This window comes from Quercus suber, unplaced genomic scaffold, assembly GCF_002906115.3.
Source record: "Quercus suber isolate HL8 unplaced genomic scaffold, Cork oak 2.0 scaffold_480, whole genome shotgun sequence".
NCBI classification, from domain to species: Eukaryota; Viridiplantae; Streptophyta; class Magnoliopsida; order Fagales; family Fagaceae; genus Quercus; species Quercus suber.
The window spans coordinates 208,408-226,127 of NW_027069931.1; the positions used below are offsets into that span (position 1 = coordinate 208,408).

The window sequence follows — 17,720 nt, forward strand, 5'->3', positions numbered from 1 at the left end:
TTTATAGATATATTTTTACCCTTGTTTTGGTGGTGAGATCAAGTTAGGTGAATAATATAATAATGATACTACCACAACAAAATTCACAATTTTTTTACAACTTGTTCACATGATAAATAATAAATAGTAGAATAAAAATAATGAGTTCATATCTCTACCGGTCATAATTTGTCACCCTGATAAATTGTGACTTTTGTAGCTATGCTAGCATTATTCTTGAACGATAATCCAATGTGCGTAAATTTGAATAAAACTTTTGGTGCTTCTACCAACTCTCATGGGTATATCCGGCTATAGAGGTTATAATAGCCATTTTGTTCTATTTGCACAACAGAAAGGCACGCAAAGGAGCGCGTTAGTTTTGAAGTTCCAGTCATTAATAATAAAAGAAAAGTTGCGCACCAACTCCCACTCGAACCCTACCCCAGACAGAATCAGACAGCGCATTCCACCTATAAAACTTCCTCTATTTATATTTGAACCCCCAAACTCCAAACTCTAAATTATTCCTATTACTATTATTCCTTTGTTTTCATTGTTTCCGTTGGCTAACTTAAGCCTCAATATCATATCTCATGATATCATCTCCTTAATTTCTCATCCTTTTTTTTTTCAAAATTGTCTTTTTCCAACGTTAGTTTTTCTATCCATTCTAAAATTGCAACAAAAATAGTTTACCAATCGTTGTAGCTCATGTCGCTTCAAAATTCTCTCTCAATTATAGTGTCTTTTTTATGTTTTAATGAAGACAAACCTCAAGAGTCCTAGACTCGGCAGCATGTAAGGTTGATTGTCTCTTTGTTCATTTTTGTTGAATGAAATTGCAGCTTAAAAAAAAAAAAAAATCCGTGAGTGTTATAAGTAAAATCTTTTACCTTTGATTTATTATGAAAATGGATGACAAAGACTTTCAAGAGTTATTAAAACGCATGCATGACTTATAGCTCATAAGTACAAAAGGATATCCATGATTATTAATTATGAAAATTGCTATGTGCATAATATTTTTTCAATACTTTAATAATAAATTTACGTAATAGATTGTTACTTCTTATTACTAGTATGTAAAAAAAAAAAAATTTAATGGTAGATTCAAATTAAAAACCTATAACAACTTGTCACTTAGAATTTGTTGTAAAATTTGTGTACATAACATTTTTCTATTAATTATTGTTCAAAAGTAAAGTAGCCTCTATGGAACAATCTGAAATGGTTAGGGGAAGAAAAGTGTTAAGAGCTTGGCAATTCTAGAATGGAAGACAAAAAAAATGGATATGGGAGAGAAATGTTAGTTATTTCGAGGGTAACCATCTCCTTAGCAAGAGATGGACTTAAAAATAATAGAAGAGAGACTTAGAGAGGAATAGGAAGAACAAAGTTGGTTAATTCTCTGGATAAACTTCATTCAACATGTCGAATCTCTTTTTAAACAATTCGGTCTCATTTCCCACTTAAACAAACCAACTAATACAACTAACTAATTGACTAACATAATTCAACTAACTAACTGAATACAATTTAGCACAGCAACTACTCAATTAACAATGCTAACATACAATGCTCATATGATAATACCAGTACATACATCAAAGTAGCTGGTTTCCTAACAAAAAGTGCAGCTACTATTGTTCAGAGGTGCTTCAATTATATAGATGAGTACTAGGTTGCTAATTCTAATTTTGATTCTAGTATTCTCCATTAGCTACAGCAAATTGGATTCCTCCTCCACTGCCGTTATTCAAGGTTAATGTTGACGGCACTGTTTTTGCTACTTATAAAGAAGCAGGTTTGGGGTTCTTATTAAAGATGATATGGGATAGCTTGTACCAGCTCTTAGCAAGAAAGTTCGTGCTAATTTTGGTGCTCTTGAGATTGAAGTTAAGGCTTTTGAAGCAAGTATTTCTTTTGCTAGAGATTTGGGCATCTGTGAGTTTATTATTGAAAGTGATTCATTGATAGTGTCCCAAGTTTTGGTTGAGAAAACATCTCCCTTGCATTGGTGGCCCTAGTCCTATTTATAAATGACATCCTTTCATCTTTACATGATATTCTTAGAGTTGATTTGTCTCATGTGGGGTAGGCAGAAAATAGACTAGCTCACTTGTTAGGTAAACATACTTTTGGTATTGTTGATTTCTCAACTTGGATTGAAAAGACTTATTGTTTTTTTGAGCAAGTTCTTATTCAGGATGTAATTTTCGTTTCGTAGTTATAAAGTTAATGTTTTCTGATAAAAAACTAAGTAAAGTAGCCTCATTCTAACCACCTGCATGATATGATCATATGAATTATTAGAAAATAAAAATTAATTAATGTTAGTCTTTTTCTTAATACAACTAACTGCAGTTTTTATTTTTTGGGAAAATCTTAGTCCATAAACTCTCATTGATTCTTAAAAAGTATGGTTTAAATTAAAATAGTAATAAATAAAACACATATTTAACAACATTTAGACCTGAGAAGAAACATTTAATCCTATTAAAACAAATAAATTGTTCGGTTAAACTAATTTAAAAGGAATATCGTCCAACTCATTGCCCTTGAATAAGCACTTTATACAATATTTGGCAAAAGGCAAAAATGTAAAGTGAGAAGGGACAACCAACTCATCACGATATGATATTTTCTCCACCTACTTGAACTAACCGTCTCGGCTCTGACACAAAAGTCGCACAGCTAAGTGCTAACCCATGCAATTTTATTTTTAAATCAAAATTATTGGAATGAATAGCCGAATAGTTTACTCGCTTAAAATTTAAAAAAAAAAAAAAAAAAACATTACCAGACAGCGATTTTCTCTCTCATTCTTTCTCTCTCTCTGCTATCTCTTCGTTCCACGCCTTCTGAAAATTTTTCTCTTTTGCATTTTCCCCCAAATTTCGATTTCCCTAAATTTGAAACGATTTAGGGTTTTGGTTTTTTTTTTTTTGTTTTCATTTCTTGTTTGTTTCCTCCATCAACAACATACATGGGGCAAATCAATAGGTTGTTGATGTTCTAGAAGGTTCTGGAATCGGTGGAGTTAGGGTTTTTGCGGTGAGATCGATTTGCCGGAAGTTTTTGGAGAGCTTAATCTCCAGCGACAATGGCGGCCGACTTGCCGATGAGCCCTCAGTTGGAGCAGATCCACGGTGAAATCCGCGATAATTTCCGTGCCTTAGCGTATGTTCCCATCTGTCTCTCTCTCTCTCTGTCTTATTGTAATGTGAGAGCTATTGCAATGGTTTTTATGAGCTTGAATCTTTCTGATCTGGCTTGTATGCTTTAGTTGAATTTGTGAATTGTTCTATGAATACAAAGTATGGAATTCAAAATAGAGGGATATGCTTTTTGTATATTAAACAATTAACTTAAGGTTTTGATGTACTTGGAGAATGATAGACATTGTTGTTAACCTATTAACAGAGTTGTATGGATAAATAAAGAGTACGTTTAGCTCTATGAGAAATAAGTGTTTGTGATGTGGCTTCAAACTCTGCGTCTGTGTTGTACCTTTGGTGCTGAAGATGGTTTAGCTAGTAGTTTTTCTTTTTTCCTGAAAAAGTGTTGTATTTTAGCAATGCAATGTATGAATAATTTATAGTGTAGTGCTAAGTGATATTGAGCTCTCCTAGCTCCCAATATTACCAATGTTGGAATGTCAAAAGAATTTTAAGTGTGGTACATTTTTATCTTTCTTGTTCTTCCCTTACTGTTTTACTTGATCGTTGTAATTTTGGTTCCTGATTTGTGCCCGCATAGTGTACATTCCCAATGTACTCAGGTTGGCTGTTTTCTTTTGTTTAATAAAATTTTACATTACCTATAAAAAAAAGAAGAAGTGTGGTACATTGTTTTATGGAACGTAATTGTGGATGGCTTCAGATAATTAGTCATTGAAAAGGGCTATGTTTTGTTGAATCTAATTGTGGTACTTTCCAGAAGGAGAGCAGATACATTGCTTGAAGCTTTTTTATTTTGACTGCTGCTATAATATGGAAATGCATAGGCTTTTCTTTAGAAACTTGTAGTTGGTTTTTCTGGGAGAGTTAGATTGCTTGAAGTGGATTAGTAACATTCTTTTGTGATAATTTGATAATTGGGGGTGTGGGGATTTGAACCATGAACGTTTCCGTTGGAAACACCAGGAGGTGCCAGTTGAGCTACAAGGTGCTTGGGCTGAAGTGGATGAGTAATAATCATACAAGAATGTGAGAAAGCATATTAGCTCCGAGGATGAAGTTTTGAATTGTTAGGATGGTGGTACATTATTGAAGGTTAATATGCCTTGGGTATATCAGATAATGAAGTGCATTAACTCATGTAAGTGTTGAAAGGATTAGAGTAAATTCCTATTCACAAGGTTGGTGTCCTTGTTGAAAGTAGTAGATGGTTATCTGCAGTAAAATAATTTTTATTTAGCATGAATTGGTGCGATTAAAGTAGCAGCACTTTCCATCTCCCAATTCCATTCAACATCCCAATCCCACCTTATTTAGTAGATATCATCCAATTCTTTGAAAACCATCGTTCTTTATTTTCCTTTGTCTTTTATCTTCTTGGTTTGACACAGCTAAGTTTTATAGTTTTATTAGGGCCCCAATCAGGGAGCACAATCTCAAGCGAAAGTGAACTATGTTTATTTCAATTTTTAAAGATCTTGTAACCTTTTCTATTATTAGATGAGTGCCATTTCAACTAAGTATTTTTCTTGAATTGTTAGACCTATATTTTCTTAAGTATTTTGCATTCAGAAATGGCTTCCAGAGACTGGATAAGATCAAAGACTCCAATAGACAAAGTAAACAACTGGAGGAACTTACAGTAAAGATGAGGGAGTGTAAAAGGTATGCCATATGTCATTCTTTTCATGTCTGATCATATATATTCAGGAAATGGATGTTTTGAATGTTTTATATGTAGCATTGAATTATATATTTTTGGCAACAAAAAGTTCAAGGAGAAGGTAAACATAGAGGAAAATATCCCCCATAAAATGCAATTTTATTACAATATGTTAATGAGCTTTGCTCTTTAAAGTTTAAATTACTATCCCAGAAGCTGACTTTGGCATTCCAAAACTAGTTTGTTTGTCAAAATAAAGCATTCAAAAAAAAAAAAAAAAATCAGAAGCTTGTCAAGGACTACTGATACCTGGATACCATGATAGCCTTTTTTCTTTATCATGTGATCCTGCCCTGCCCAAAGCCTAGCTAGAAAACAAAAAACAGCCTAGCATCTTGATCTGGTTCTTCATTCATCACATCATTTGTATGTTGAACTTGGGTTTCAAGTGCCATTGGAGGTTTCAGAAGCTGAAGATTTCCCATCTTGGTTTTGCCGATGGGTGGGGATAGAAAGGAACTAATTCTGGATTATTTGCCAATTTACCATAAAATGTTAACAAAAGTACAAAACATAAAATGAAGAATATTTTGCATAACAGTTCTGCTTAGTGTGTCCAGGATTTATACATTATGTGAGTGTTTGGATAGGAGGGTTTGTTGCGGCACGTTTTGATCTTCACGTTTTCTCTTTTTTTTTTTTTTTTTTTTTTTTTTTTTTTTTTTTGGCCGGCATTTTTGACTTTGAGGGGACAAAATTCACTGTTCATATACTGTTTATGCACTGTTCACGTACTGTTCATGCACTGTTCACGCAATATTTAATATTAAAAATGGGTCCCACAACACTATTTACACATTTAAAAATTATTTTGCTACAGTGTTTTCAGCAACAATCAGTTTTCAGCAACTTTCAGCAACAATAAGTGCTATCCAAACGGACCCTATGGATACTTATTTTTTAATAAATTATTTCAGATTAATCAAGGAGTTTGATCGTGAGCTTAAAGATGAGGAAGGCAGAAATCCTCCTGAGGTTAATAAGCAACTCAATGATGAGAAGCAATCTATGGTCAGTATTTGGAACCTTTTATCTTTTGCACAATGTCTCATGAATATGCACATGCCTAATAGAGACTCAATCTTATATGTAAGGTCCATCATACATGATATGAAATGATGGGTTACTTATTTCTTTGCCATGATACTGCTAATTTCTTTGGTCCTATCTGTGTTTGTACTTATGAAACTCTGCTGTATGTGCAATACTTTTTGTTTGCAGATCAAAGAGCTGAATTCATATGTGGCATTGAGAAAAACGTAAGTTGAATTTTTCATTTTCCTTTTAGAGGTCATGTCTTGGGATCTGTTTTGTCTGGTGTAATTTATTGTTTTAGAATGATGATACTTGAAACAAGAATGTATGAGCACAGGTGGGCTTTACAGTTGTAATTTGGTAGCTAATTTAATGTAACTTAATCCAAAAAATTAAACTCCCTCTGTCCCAAGTTGTTGATCCTCTATTCCATTTTGGGATGTCCCAAAAAGTAGTCCTCTTTAAAAAGTCAATAAATAAAATTCCGATCCTACCCCTTTATTTTAAAAATCAATACCATTATTTTCTAGAGTTTAAATTAATGAGGGTAGTTTTGGAAACCTATACCTTTTTAACTAAAAGACAACATATTAAATGAGGTTCCCTTAAAATGTTGGATTTTCTAAATTGGGAGTTGGAGAGAGTGTATACATTTTTTGAGCATATTCATTCCAAAATGCCTAGGGGTGAGGGGGTTATAGTCTGACTGGCAACTGACTCGGAATGGTGTTTTTGACCTGTGCTCTTTGTATAATTCTTTGTCAGACCTTCCTACTACTCATTTACCTTGGAAGAGTATTTGGTGTGTAAATGTACCTAAATTGGTGTCTTTCTTTTTAAAAACGGCAGCTTGGGGTAGAATTCTCATTATTAGCCTTGTTAAGAGGAATCTGCCCCTAGTTAGTTGGTGTTGCTTGTGTTGTTGTCATGGGGAAAAGGTGGATCATCTTTTGTTCCATTGTAAGTTTGCTCATACTTTATGGAGTAAAGTTTTTCTGATGTTTGGGATTCAGTGGGTGATGCCAAAGATAGTTGCTTCTCTTCTTTTTGCATGGAGGAATTGGTTGGGGAAACACTTCCAGTGTTTGGTATATGATACCAGATTGTTTGAGGTGGATAATCTAGAGGGAATGAAATACCCGTAATTTTGAAGATATTGAGAGACATTTTGATCTTTTGAAGTCTTTATTAGTTGTGACTTTGTTTGAGTGGTCTCAGATATGGGGTTTTACGCAGATGTATTTTTATTTCTGATTTCCTACAATCTGTTAGTTCTTTCTACTCTTTGATTTGTTTGTAATTGTTTCAAGTACATTTTGTTCACCATCGTGAACATGATGTCCTTTTTATTAATAAAACTGTCATTACCTATCAATTTTTTTTTTTTTTTTAAAAATATAACCAACAATTTGAGAGAAAGGGAGCAGCGGATTACTTGATTATAGAACTCAGTCTGCCAAACTCTTAAAAGCTCTGTTCACTTTTCATCTGTTTGATTTTTTTTGGCCTTTGATTGTGTATATCATAATCTATTTTGCTGAACTGCAGGTATATGAGTACCCTTGGTAATAAGAAAGTGGAGCTCTTTGATATGGGAGCAGGAGTTAGTGAACCTACAGCTGATGACAATTTTCAAGTAGCATCAGGTGAGATTTATCTCCCCTTAGATTTGCAGATTACTTCCCACTTGTTTGATATTATTACTTGGGCAAAACAGCTGCCAATATGTTACGTTGATGAATATGTGACTTATCTTCATTTACATTGTGCCATGTGACATACCTTCAATATGATATGTGGTATTTGTTGTTTATCAGCTGTGTGCATGTCAACTATAATTATGCCAATCTTCGTTTTCACCTAGGCTTCAATTGATGAAATGATAACTGACACAACCTTAAGTTTTTAAAATAGATTGACATTCATAGACAAGAATTCTGAGTATATTGCGAATTAACTGATGCCATCTGCACTTGATTATACTGAAGGCTTTCAAAGAATGAGTGATTGTGTGCATCCCAAGGGATTAGTCTTGTCTTAGAATGGGTTGGAGACACCCTAAGTTCATCAAAAAAGAAACTTTTGAAGATTGATGCAGGACTGAGCTGAAAATTGGGTGGAATTTGAAAGAAGAGGGGGAAATTATTTCCTTAGCTAGTGAATGTTTATATTTAATTATCAAGGAAAAAAAAAATACCCAGTGAATGTTTACTTGTATAATATTGTGTTCAAGAGTGCTGCTTTTGGTTATCTAGCAAGGTACTTCACCCAATTCCCAAGTCTTCCTTGCATTATTACATGTATAAAAGTCTTTCTTGCATTATTTATTGGCTTTCATAAGTCCTGATTTCTTCCTGAGAATTTGAGATTACTACTTGTTTATGTGAGATAAGCTTCAATGCAGGAGTTTCTTTGTGGCATACACTAAATAACACTTGATCGCAATAATGATGTTTTATAAATGATTGTAAAAAGCTTCCCTAATTTCATCTGACTAAAAAATGGATGTGAATCAAACAATTGAAAGATTATATTACCCTTGATTTATATGCACATTTTTATGTATGCATATATGGATTTTTTTCTTTAGTGGTTCACAAACAATAGGTCTATTTAACAACTTTGACATGTCTTGCCCTGTAGCAATGTCAAATCAAGAACTTATCAATTCTGGAATGAAGACAATGGATGAGACCGATCAGACCATTGAACGCACTAAAAAGGTGAACTTTTGAAAATGACTTGGCTCAAATTTCTGTTGCTAGCGATCTTAACTCTTGGGCTACCTCAGGTTGTTGAACAAACAATTGAAGTGGGAACTGAAACTGCTGTTCAATTAAAGGGTCAAGTAAGTGTGACCATTCAATCATCTCAATTATTTCTCTTCCCATGTGTTTAGCCTTCTGAACTCTGATCTGATATTTTGCAGACTGATCAAATGGGCCGTATTGTTAATGAGCTGGATACAATTAACTTCTCAATTAAGAAGGCCTCCCAGCTTGTGAAGGAGATTGGTAGGCAGGTTAGTTCTTTTTTCATTCCCCTATCTAAATGCAACTCGTTTTCCATTTATTTTCTGCAAGCTACTTATATGAATTATATTTTTAGAAACCAAATTTTATTTATTTCAGGTGGCTACAGATAAGTGCATCATGCTTTTTCTATTACTTATTGTCTGTGGTGTAATAGCCATTATTGTTGTCAAGGTATTATCCTCTTTAAGTCATCTATCTATTGCTGTATACTTCTTACTATCGTGCATCATGCACCAACTTTATGACTTCATCAATTCATTTATCCTTTTATAAAATGTGTACAATTTCAGATTGTGAATCCCAGTAACAAAAACATCAGGGACATACCAGGATTGGCGCCTCCAGCTCCCACAAGGAGGCTTTTATATCTGAGGGATGCAGAATACTTCAATTAGATTCATTATTTCAGAGAAGCAGTTTTCCATCCGGTTATGATTCATGTTCTAGTTGAGGGAAGGGAGGCCAAAGGATCGCTGTTTGTGGGCATCAATTGTTTTTTTTTTCCTTCACATTTCCATGATTTTATATATTCTTGCCTGATGTGCATATCCTGTTTGTGATTCTCTTTTATGTGTAAATCACATGAGTCCATTTTGCTTTCTTTTGAATACCATGGTTTCTCTGTGTAAACCTTTCAAGACTATTGTAGTCTTAGAAAGAGAAGGCTGCTGTGAAATTCCTCCGTACATGTCCCTTTGAAGGAAATGTATGTTCATCTCAATGTGTGTATACACGCTGTTGTATTTTCTGGTCAGTGACTATGGGTCTGACATGTATAAAATTATGCTGCACTCTTCCTCCTGAAAGCCAGAACGCCCATTCCAGCTTGTGTTCATTATAGTTCTTTTCTCTTTACAAATTCCTGATTCGTTCATTCACTCTTTTGGTTTCAGTGTTGTTCGGTGGTTGTAGGTTAGATAGTCGTGGTTTGGTTATTAACTTAAGACTTTATCATAATACAGTTTTTCCATTATATGTTTGTGTTACCGCAAACCACTCAAATGTTACATTGTAAGTTGATACCTTTTCTTCCTCACATTTTAGCGGTGGTTTAGCCCACTAGTATATTTGGGAGTGTCAAATTAATTAGTAGAGCTGATCGGTTGGGTGGTAAGGGCTTTAAGCTTTGAATTAGCATTTGCAAGCCAGTACGAGCTTGAATTGGCAAAGATTGTTGGTTACAGGCCAACAACCCCAACGATTTGTTCATTTTTAACGAATTGGCCAGTTCGCCCGCTAAATAAAGGAGGAAATGGTTTTGCCTTGATGGCATGAATAGTTGATCTACTATCTAACCCCTTGGACCCATCTTTTGGAAGTGCCTTCAAAAAGTGCAGTGTCGACAAATCCCTTTAACAAGTTAGAAATAGAAAGTAATGCCGACAAATGGTTTGGATTGCACGATAATAGAAGATGTAGCTGATATTGAGACTTACACCTCCATTTAAACTCTTTTTAGAGATAAAAAGAAAGGACTCCTTTCGTTTTGTGATCATGGTCCTCACGGGTGCAAGATTTAGTCCATTCACTACCTGAAAAGTTCTTTTCTCACTCAATTCTCATTTTCCAACAAATCAGATATATAAACAGCTCAAATGTAAAGGATACTTTTGGATTTCTGTGAAAAAAGCTGAGAATGAAAAAAGTTGAGAAAGAGATCGGGGAGATCGGTTTAGTTGGCGTGTGAAGCATTGCGTGACCGTGACACGGAGGCGCGGGTTGGCTAAGCTCGGATTGATGAAATAGTGCGTGAGGAGGTGAGGACAGTGAGAGCTTCTTTCAGATTGTGGTGGTATTGGAATGGAAATGAGAGAAGTTTGAGATGAGAGAGCTCTACGTTACTGAAGAGAGTCATTGAAGAGAGCATCAAAAGGAGCGCCTCACGTATATTGCTCTGACTGTGGGACTAGGTATGTAGTGTTATTTACGGAAATGCTATTGAAAACAGAGTTTTGGAAATTGAAAACACATTTAGGTGTTTTCAGTTTCTATAACTCATCACTCCAAAATTAGAGAATTGAGTGATGAAAACAATAACTGGAAACAAAATTCAAACAAATCTCTCAGTCATGGGTCTTATAATTTTTGAGTTATGAGTTATGGAAACAGAGTTACAAGTTATGAAAACAGCAAATTTAAACAATCTCTTACTCACCGATTGTGAATGACTAAATTTTTCGAGGGTAATGACAATTTCACATATACTTATTTATATCCACTTTCAACCTAAAAAGTTCATTTTAATTCTCATTTTTTTGAGGGATCCTCACCGATTGTGAATGACTACATTTTTCTAGGGTATTGATAATTTTTACATCTACTTTTTTATATCCACTTTCAAGTTTTTTAAACAAGGATAATTTCCTTTTCGCTTTTTAAAATGTGTACATCAAAATGTGTACATCAACGCATCAATTGTGGATGTTGCATAAAATAATGTGTAAAATGAGCGTAAGAGAATATTTTTCCTCTTTTTTGATCCTTCTGAACTTGGTTTCATAGGAGTGACTAGCGTGTGAGAAAGATTGAATAGTTGGTGATTGTAAAAATAGGATACTGCTAAGAACTGAGATAAAAAAAATTAGAAGAAAACAACTCCATCGGCTGAGATACACAAAGTACAAACTGGGTCACCAAATCATGAGCCTTGATTATATTATGGTTGATTCGTCCACATGTCCCAACTACAAAACTTAAAGGCTGGCAAATCAAGTGTACACATGCTACAAATGAATCGCTTTTGCTCTCAAAGTGTAAACTCATTGCCCCGGAAAGAATGAAGGATTATTGTGCACTTGAACTGGCTTCCTCTACTTCTTTTCCTATTCCAATATACGTACTCCTAACGCCGATTTTAGGATTTTATGGATCACGAATGAGATGCGTACGTCCAATATGAGATAACCTTGACGTTGAAAGTAGAGGTGCTTCTACATCAACATTCAAATCGGATGCAGCACCATTTCCTCCACTGCCTCCCCTGCTGCTATCACTGCTATTATTCGGCACAAAAATGTCAGATGACTTCTTCTCCAACTTCCAATCCTGCATTACCCAAAATAGAAAACACAGCTGTAACACAAAGGGGAGGTTCAATTGACATAAAAAAATTGTTGACTATTCTAGATGAACAACCCTCTCAGAGAGAGTGAGTGTGTGGTTTCAATAATGTAATTGCCATTTCTTTGATAGCTTTCCTGGGAATATATAAATAAGAGTAACTGACAAAATATGAAAATACCTCCATGTAAGGGTCATTATCAGTTTACCTCCTACTTTTCAAATGTTACAGTCTATGTCTTGTACCTCGGGCTAAATTGCAATGTCATGTTTTCCATTAATCAACAGAAAATAGCAACAAAAAAAAGGGGACAAAAATATTTGTTTCTTCATGTTATGAGTCTTTGCCCCTTTGGAAGGGAAAGGGGTATTTTTGTAATTTTAATACCAATTTCCGTGAAGTTGGTTGAAAATGTAATCTTGCAAAGGAGGTATTGTCGTTTATCCTATAAATAACATTCTAAAATTTGAAACCTATGGATTGATATATCTGTTAAAAGATCTGATGTCAAATAATAAAATCTGTAGATGGCATCTCAAATCATGTCAAAGAGTAAAAAAAAAAAAAAACTATTTTCTATAGTTAATGGGTACGTCTACAAATCATTATATGACCACCAACTAGAAATCCCAAATGCATTATTGAGATTATCATCATATATATGCTTGTTGGCAAACAACACTAATTGGCAGTTCCAGAAGGGAAGATTTAGGTTTAGCTATGATTGAATGTAATCCAATAGTCTTTGGATGGCACAGCATGCATATACAAAAGTTTCACCCTAGAGATTTCACTGTTCCCCTGCCAACTAAGCATCAGTACAAACCGACCTGGCCCATTATGAAGTTTCACACATTCTCGACTCACAAGATTCATATTCCTAGAGACTGATTTTGTTAAAATTTCGGTTTATGTCAGCTTCATGAGCCAATTATACAAGCACAGCAAGCAGATTAAATCACATCAGACTTTAATTGTTTCAAGCATGTGATGATTCTATGAACACTTGAATGCATTTTCATTGAGAAGGCAAATTTTATGGAAGAGGATATAGTTGGTTGGGTAAAACCTAGGTACAGTTTTTAAATGTTGTAACTTGGTTCCTCCAATTAAATTCAAACATGTGTTTGATTATAATTGGGGAACCTAAGGTATAGCACCTAAAGAACTATACCTAGTTTTGCCCTACTTGGTTAAAGGAACAAAATATATTGAACAGACTTAATATTATCAGGGGTAATCTATGAGATTGACCTTTGTAATTCTTTCAGGAAGACTTTCAGCAGGTTGTTGAGATGCTCGAACATCCTTAACCTTTATGTAATTGTACATGACAACACCGCAAAGTGCTGCAAGGGTAAAAGAAAGAGAAATTTAAGGTAAACTTTTAAGGTTTTAAAAGGGGTAGAAAATATTTCTGACATTGAAAGCTTGTACTTCATATGGATAGAGAGTTACCAATTGCATAGCCAATTATATTCAGCCCTGTTATTGTGGACTCTGGAAATATGACAGTTGAAAGGGCTATCAATATCCAGTCTTTCAGAACGCCAGCAACCCGGATTGTAACTGCTCCTGTTCTACCGATTACTAAGAAAATGGAGAAGTTCAGGGCCAACGCGCAAAGAGCATTGGAGAAAAAGATCCATAAGTTGAACTGAATCTGTGAAACTTGCATCTCAGGCTTCTCCAGTAAATACCAAGGCACAAACAGAAAAACAAAACTGCACATGCCAATGTGTCAAAAAGTGAGAAGTACGTTTCCAACACCCATCAATGGCAGTGCCTTAAAAAGAATTGTGCATATACATTTATGGATAGGAACAAAAAAAGAACAAACTTACATGGTCTTAAAGATGGATCTTAAAAAAAAAGACATTCTAGTGGATGTATCATTTAAGTAGCTATTAAAGAGTAAAGACTATCATTTCTTTTCTCCACTAAAATATACATTCAAGCAATATAAATTGCACTATTTAGAAAAAACACGTTTTCCAGAAACAACAAACTAAATAATATATATCAATCACCATATAACTCAGATTTCTATACATCAAATTAAAATGTCCAATCGAGATTAACCTATACCTTCTATTAAAAAAAGGCCTTCACTTATATGGTTCACCTCTATATATTTTTGTAGACAGCAATCAGACATTTACATTATTTTATCTAAGATAAAACCCAGAAGCTTCAAAACAAAATACCTGCATGGAGCTATGTAGTATAAGCTGGTGATGGGATTTAGTGTCAAGCCCTTCTTTTGTAGAAGGACTTGTGTTAAGACAAGACGGAGAGCTTCTGCAAAGATGCCAGTAACCTGGTAAAGTGTACCAACTACATTAAAATGAATCTCCCCATATGAGGAAATGACAACTCCAACACTGACCAGCAACATGTTCAAGAATACGTCACACCTTGGTTTGTCAGTGCCACACACAACAGCCATGACAAATGTTGCCACAGGCACTGAAACATCCAAACTCACATATAAGCAGCCATTTAATAGAGTTAAGAACATGATAGTAAGAAAAAAAAAACTGCAGTTTCTCCAAACATACTTAAGGCTTTCAGCATCTGAATGAAGGCCACAGAAATGTGCAAGTAAGCTGTGTTACCAAACCTGTCATGAGAAGAGGACAACAAAGTTATCATAATTATTCCTTCAGGAACATTTAGACCATGTAGGCATAACTGTCCAAACCTCAGATAAGCCACTATCTGGCCTACTAGCACCAAATTTATCCTTTGATATACAACCATACATGCATAAAGAGCTATTTGTTTTTCATTTATTTTATTTTTTTAAGGAAATTTACTGTCTATGAAAGAGTCATTAAAGAAAGCTTCAACACATAAAGTGCAATTGTAACAAAGGTTCCCTTACAAGAAACTATAGAAACAAGAAGGACCAAGATCAAATATGAAGTGATAAAGATTCAGTAAACTTTACACAAAACCAATTGACATAATCAAGCCCAAACAAGAAAGCAAATTCATAAAATTTAAAATCATGAATACAATGGATCCACACCAGATATCTTTTAGTCATTAGTATATAAAATAAAAATAATACATAAAAGCAAAAAAGCTTGTGTATTTTTAAACGCAAAGCTAATTATCAAAGTAGAGGCATTGTACAATTTTAGCTTAAATTTACAACCTAAAACCGAAGCAAAAATCAATTTGTAAAACCTCGAAGCCCAAAGCTGGTTTAATGAAAGCCGAAAGAATACCTATATATTAAAACATCCAAAGCTTCACAGAGTAATTTCCACATTTTACAGCATGCAGCAGCCTAATTATAATCTGGCACAAAAGTTCAAAAAGGGAAAGAAAGAGTGGCCTAGGTATAGCCACTCACTAATTATTTTGGTAAAATCCTCAGCAGAATGTAAGAACATACCAGTTCTGTTAATAAAAATAACAATACAATTTTGCTTCGCGGTCACATGTATAGATGGTTGAGAGTCTTTAATTTGCTTGAAGTCAAAGGTACATATACAAAACCAATTTCAACCATCGGATCTAACAAGAAGGGAAAGGGGTTTACCCCCCCCGACAGTGCACACTGATAAAAACACATATATGGATACATACTTGTGCTTCACTAATGATAGAATCACCATTTCACATGCCAAAAGAAGTGTCCAGTTATATTAGATTGCTTACCAAAGACTTGATGCAAAGAAGGCACTTATTGGTATAACACATGTTGCATATCTGTACACCAATTAAGATATTTTAGGATAGAGAGAATGGACAAATGAAGAAGAGGAAAAAAAAAATCATAAGAATGGGAGAGGAGAAGAGTTGGGTTGGGGGTTTTGAGAAACTATTTCTTACATTTCAAATGACATTTTCACAGGAGTTACGACCTGCACATTAAAAACAATATAAATAAATCACTCTAAGCATTTAATATAAAAACATCATTAAATAATGAAAGGAAAGAAGAAACTGGAAATGTCATTTTGGAGACCAATTCCATATTTCCTTTTTTGACTCACAAGTTACTTAACCATAAGGATGCTACTGTACAGAAGAAACCCATTAACAGTGGAATCATGACTTGCAGCATAGGCTGCAGAGCAACAGCAGCTCAAGCACAATAATAGTACTTTTGATCACTTTATAAATAGCAATGTGGACAGGAGCATAAAGTATGAACAAAAATGAGTAACGTGTATAACATATAACAGAAAAGATTGTAAATCAAGGATTTAAAGATTTCTCTTTTAGAACCACAATAAACCATGCTCTGAAAATTGTCATAGGTGACATCTCTACACCCATGGTCTCCTGTTCATTTCCCACAAATTTGAATCACTATAAATTTTTATAATTTAGAACAATATCACCTACAACATAATTAATCATCACAGTAGGCTCATATTTTGTAGCCAATTCTGTGCTTGGCATTACATGAAATACGAAATCACACCTAGAATCAACAATGCCATAGCCGTATCCAACCGCTTATACAAAAATAAGTACATGATTCGATAGATACATCTATCACTATCAACAAACAAGGAAGTCAAATCCATTATCACACTAACATAAGACAAAGCCATACCTTGAAAACCCGAACAAGCAAAAACGCGACAGCTCCAGAAAACCCCATGTGAATCATTGTAAGCGTTATAGGTAGCGGAAAGTTGAAGTATTTAGGAGACAGAACCCACTGCAAACAAAGATTCAAACACCCAAATACACATAATTGATAATATAATAATATAAAATTCTAAGCATGAAATAAGATATAGAAAAACATAGCAAAAAGAACCTTTTTTTTTTTTTTTTTGAGTACCTTGTTGTACAAAATGACCCCAGAAGAAAGCAAAATGTAGATTAGCAGGTAAAGGTAAGTGAGCACAAGCGTTTTGTTAATCATTGTGTTCAGTTCTTTTGCTTTCACAACAACAACAACATCAAAAAAATGAACCAAATTTGCTATCAAATCCTTGAGTCTAATACCATCTTATCACCACAATGAGTTACAAAAACAAGACAAAGTCAATGCCTTTATCTAAAAGCACAAAGCAAAGTCATATTCTTTGTTGGTTCCAATGGCTGCTGCTGTGGCTTCACTGGTAGCTAGAACCTATATCAAGCAAAGAACAAAACCCAGTTTTTACTTTCCAAAGAAACAGTGAAACAAAGCATTGAAAGTGAAAAAGAAACCAAATTTCCCAAAGAGAAAGTTCAAAAGTGGATCCAAAATAAACAAAGTTACCCAATGGTATATAATGTGAGGAAAGTAAAGAAAATCAAAGATCTAATACTCAATGAATAACAAAAAAGTGTGATCTGATTTACGAGAATGATAAAAACGAGGAATTTCCATAACGAACCCGTTTAGTTTGCTAATCTGAAATGAAATCCAAGCAATGTATAAGCCCCTATGCTTTTACAGTCAAACAAGGCAGAGAAAGAGAGTGAATGAAATAATAATATATAAGGAAGAGGAAGAAGAAGAAGAAGAAGATTAAGGGGTTAATTAATTTCAGTAATAAAGCGCGTGGTTTTGGTTTTGGGGTCCCAAAACAATATTGACGTGTAAACAATTTTGTGTAGTTATGGTCGGACCACAACTCTTATTATTATTATTATTATTTTTAATCTGGTTCGGACCACAAACTCGGATTTTTTTATAAAATAACTATAAAATCTAAACAATATCATTAGTTAGGCAAAGTTTG

General features: G+C 34.3%; 2 protein-coding genes across 4 annotated transcripts; one reads left to right on the plus strand and one right to left on the minus strand.

The window, feature by feature from the left end:
• Nucleotides 1–2,758: 2,758 nt before the first annotated feature.
• LOC111997731 (novel plant SNARE 13) lies at nucleotides 2,759–9,760 on the plus strand. Its single transcript, XM_024029861.2, has 10 exons — nucleotides 2,759–3,162; nucleotides 4,734–4,826; nucleotides 5,802–5,895; nucleotides 6,106–6,143; nucleotides 7,468–7,565; nucleotides 8,563–8,642; nucleotides 8,711–8,767; nucleotides 8,849–8,941; nucleotides 9,051–9,125; nucleotides 9,245–9,760. Exons 1-10 carry the CDS (start codon nucleotides 3,086–3,088, stop codon nucleotides 9,347–9,349), a joined length of 810 nt encoding a protein of 269 aa, XP_023885629.1. The 5' UTR covers nucleotides 2,759–3,085; the 3' UTR covers nucleotides 9,350–9,760.
• A 1,820-nt stretch (nucleotides 9,761–11,580) lies between these two features.
• Nucleotides 11,581–17,583, minus strand: LOC111997769 (probable sugar phosphate/phosphate translocator At3g17430). 3 transcript variants are annotated; one of them, XM_024029916.2, is made up of 10 exons: nucleotides 17,373–17,583; nucleotides 16,829–17,122; nucleotides 16,595–16,702; nucleotides 15,862–15,893; nucleotides 15,688–15,738; nucleotides 14,577–14,638; nucleotides 14,223–14,484; nucleotides 13,474–13,739; nucleotides 13,270–13,364; nucleotides 11,581–11,999 (listed from the first exon to the last, which is right to left on the minus strand). In XM_024029916.2, the coding sequence occupies exons 2-10, from the start codon at nucleotides 16,910–16,912 to the stop codon at nucleotides 11,817–11,819; spliced, it is 1,143 nt and encodes a 380-aa protein (XP_023885684.1). In that variant the 5' UTR covers nucleotides 16,913–17,122; nucleotides 17,373–17,583; the 3' UTR covers nucleotides 11,581–11,816. The 3 variants fall into 3 exon arrangements, with proteins under 3 accessions (XP_023885684.1, XP_065618989.1, XP_023885685.1); XM_065762917.1 differs by having other exon boundaries at nucleotides 17,338–17,583; XM_024029917.2 differs by lacking the exon at nucleotides 17,373–17,583 and adding an exon at nucleotides 17,255–17,368.
• Between the last annotated feature and the right edge of the window lie 137 nt (nucleotides 17,584–17,720).